Raw genomic sequence first — 3123 nt, 5'->3', positions numbered from 1 at the left:
AGTAACAACAACAATAAAACAACAAGGGCAAAAGGAAATAAATAAATATTTTTTAAAAAGGTGGTTCAGCCGTAAGCACCAGCCCTCCGGCCAGGACACGCCCTCACTCTGTCCCCCTCCAGGGCCCTGCCTCCTCCGCTCCACCCCCTCCCCAGGCTCACTCTCCAGGACCCCCATTCTGGGCCATTCTCGTCCTGAACCCTCACCTGGGGGGGTGGGTGAGGGGTGGGGATACACGCAGCCTGGAAGCCCTGGGCGCCAACACGGCCTCCTCCCACCACCACCTAGCGATGGGGACCCCAGGGCCACCAGCGCGGCCGCGCTGACCACTCACCACCCCACGCACGCGTCCCGGCGTCGCGCCCCCCTCCCGACCCCACGCACCGCCACTGCGCAGCCTCGCAGCCTCCGCTCCACCACCGCTGCCGCCGGGACTCTGGGTGCTGGGCCTCAACCCTCGGGCCCCCACCGGCCGGGCTGCGCCCCTACCTCCCCCCACCCCGCTCGGACCGCGGCCCTCCAGCCCCCATCCGCGCCCCTCCCCCAGCCTGCGCCGCGGCCCCCCAGCCCCAGTGACCCCGCCCCTGGTCCGCTGTCCCTCGCTCCACCCCTCCACCCTGTCCCCCATCGCCTCTCCGCCACCCCGGGCCCCCGCCCCGTCCCCAGCCTCCCTGTCCCCCCGGCCCCCGGCCCATCCCCCATGGCGCCCCGCGCCCTCCTGCTGGCGCAGTGCGTCTGCAGCCTCCTGGGCTTCTTGTCCAGCGCGCTGGTGCTGGTGCCTCTGTCCGAGCACGTCCAGGGCCTGCGCGGCCGCTGCCTGCTCTTCACCGCCGGGCTGTGGCTCAGCGCCAACCTGACCGAGCCCGGGCGCCAGCGCTTCTGGGTGCAGGAGTGGGGGCCCCCCTCCGCCTGCCGCTGGGGCCTGCTGGCCGGCGCGCTGTCCTTGCTGCTTGCCGCTGCGCTGGCCTGGCGCGCGCTCTTCCTGCTCTGCCGGGGCCTCCACGGGTGAGTGCGCCCCACGCAGGTCGCGGTCCCCTCGTCAGGCTGGCAGGACCCCGGAGATGCTGACCCTATGCATGGCCGCCCCGGGGGACATTCCATCTGGTTGGGGGCTGGGCCTGGGGGACGGGGGAAGCCATGCCCATGGGGGCGGGTGCTATGACCGCTCATCCCAGAACCTGCTGTGTGGGGCCCTGCACCCCAGCCGGTGTCCCCGTGTTCTAGATGCCACTTGGGCCTGTCCCCAGAGCAGGCAGGGGAGGAAAGGGGTCTCTGAGCTGAAAGAGGTCTGCAGAGGGTCCAGGGGTGCTGGTGGGCCAGGGCCCTGGGGGGGGCAGAGGGTCCTGGGGATCTGTGGGGGTCCGGGGGGCCTGCTGTACCCACGCAGCCCTCTCCTAGCACCCTGCTGCAGGCCCTGCTCACCCTGCTGGCCAGCGCGTCTGTGGTCTTCGTGGTCTTCATCGCCAGCACCATCGTGAGCGTGGGCTTCACCATGTGGTGTGATGCTGTCACTGAGAAGGGCACTGTGCCCCACAGGTGCGCCCCCTGCCACCCATCACCCTGGCTGCTCACACACCGGCCCCCAGCGGTGGGGAGGGGGTCAGCATGCAGAGGACAGAGGGGGCAGGGTCCCCTCCAGGACGCGGAGGGGTGGGCCTGAGGCGGCAGGCACCCCCTCCTCCTGAGGGTGAAGTGGGGCCCCGTTGCCCGCAGTCAGCCTCTCCTCCTCCTGCGTTATAGCTGCAAAGAGCTGCAGGACGTGGACCTGGAGCTGGACGGGGACAGCTCGGCCTTCTATGACCAGCTCTCAGCAGCGCAGGTGCGGGCAGGTTATGGGCAGGTTATAGGCAGGTGTGGGCGGGGCCTCCCCTGGGGAGGATGACAGGTGGGCGGGGCTACACTGTGGGCGGGTCTTCCTTGGAGAGGTTGTAAGTGTGAACTAGCTGGGACATTGGGCTGGAGGGGACACTTGCGGAGGCGACACTGGCTAGTGAGCAGGGCTGTGCCCTGACACCCCAGCGCCCCCCACCTGCGTCGGCCCTTGGCTTCTGGCAGTTCCCAGGAGTCTCTGTCCGGCTGCCCACACAGATACAAGGCCCAGCTGTGCAGAGAGCATGCTCCCCCCAACCCTGCTTCTCCCCAAGACTTCTCACCCTGGTGGGGGCGGTGTCCTGGCCTCTGCCAGGGATGAGGAGCCACAGGAGGGGCTGGCCCCAGCCTGGACCCTCCTCACCCCTGCAGTTCGGCCTGTGGGCGTCCTGGTTGAGCTGGCTGGGCCTCACGGTGCTGGCCTTCCTGAGGGTGTACCGCGGCCACCGGCAGGAGGACCAGCTGGACAGCCTGGCACAGGAGAAGGAGCTGCTGCTGGCGCCCCCCCCAGAGAGAAGCGCGCTTATTTAGGGGTCCGCAGCCCTGTGCCCCACTCAGAGCCATTATCATCTGCAGCGCCCCCACCCCGCACCCTGGGTCTTCCTCACTCTGCCCGGAGTCCAGCCCAAGGGGGGAGCCAAGACCCCAGAAGGTGCCTGCCCACAGCAGGACAGCTAAATGTCCTCAGTTTTCAGCTGCTCTCTATCCTTGTCCAGGGTGGGGTGCCCTGCTGTCCCACCACAGGAAAGGGGGTAGCCTTTCCTCTCTCTCCCCAGTGGTGAACTGTGTGCTGGGGTGCTCCCTAGCTGGGGACTATGGGGGCAGGCGTGAGGTCCCTGGACCCCCTCACTGTGTCACTTGTGCCTGGTGGTTTTCCAGCATGGCCTGCACCCTGGGTCGGGCTCCTGAGGACTGTCTGTGGAAGCCCCTGCCTCCTGCTTCCCCCTCCACTTGCACCCAGAAACCCACACCCTGCAGGTCTCCAGGAGCGCGCAGGCCTCCCTGTAGACCCTTCTCTCAGCCCAATAAACTGCTTGTGTCTGCAGGACTGGCCTTCCTCATCCTGGTTTCCATGGTAACTGCCGTGGGGGGACAGGACCCCATGCCTGTCCCAGGTGCCCAGATGGATCTAGAATTTGGGGCATCTTGCATGAGAACACCCCAAACCACAGGCCACAGCCCCCCACCAGGATAGCTCTGAGGGCTGCCCTTATAGGCTGCAAGGGCCCTGAGCTGGCCAGCTTGGGCCTCAGT

At 67.9% G+C, this 3123-nt stretch overlaps 1 protein-coding gene across 1 annotated transcript; it reads left to right on the top strand.

The window, feature by feature from the left end:
* Nucleotides 1-314: 314 nt before the first annotated feature.
* On the top strand, nucleotides 315-2914 carry TMEM179 (transmembrane protein 179). Its single transcript, XM_016186073.2, has 4 exons — nucleotides 315-1005; nucleotides 1399-1536; nucleotides 1741-1819; nucleotides 2242-2914. Exons 1-4 carry the CDS (start codon nucleotides 701-703, stop codon nucleotides 2398-2400), a joined length of 681 nt encoding a protein of 226 aa, XP_016041559.1. The 5' UTR covers nucleotides 315-700; the 3' UTR covers nucleotides 2401-2914.
* Nucleotides 2915-3123: the final 209 nt, after the last annotated feature.

Source organism: Erinaceus europaeus, chromosome 22 (genome assembly GCF_950295315.1).
Source record: "Erinaceus europaeus chromosome 22, mEriEur2.1, whole genome shotgun sequence".
Taxonomy (NCBI): Eukaryota; Metazoa; Chordata; class Mammalia; order Eulipotyphla; family Erinaceidae; genus Erinaceus; species Erinaceus europaeus.
This window is presented reverse-complemented; position numbering and strand designations above follow the sequence as displayed.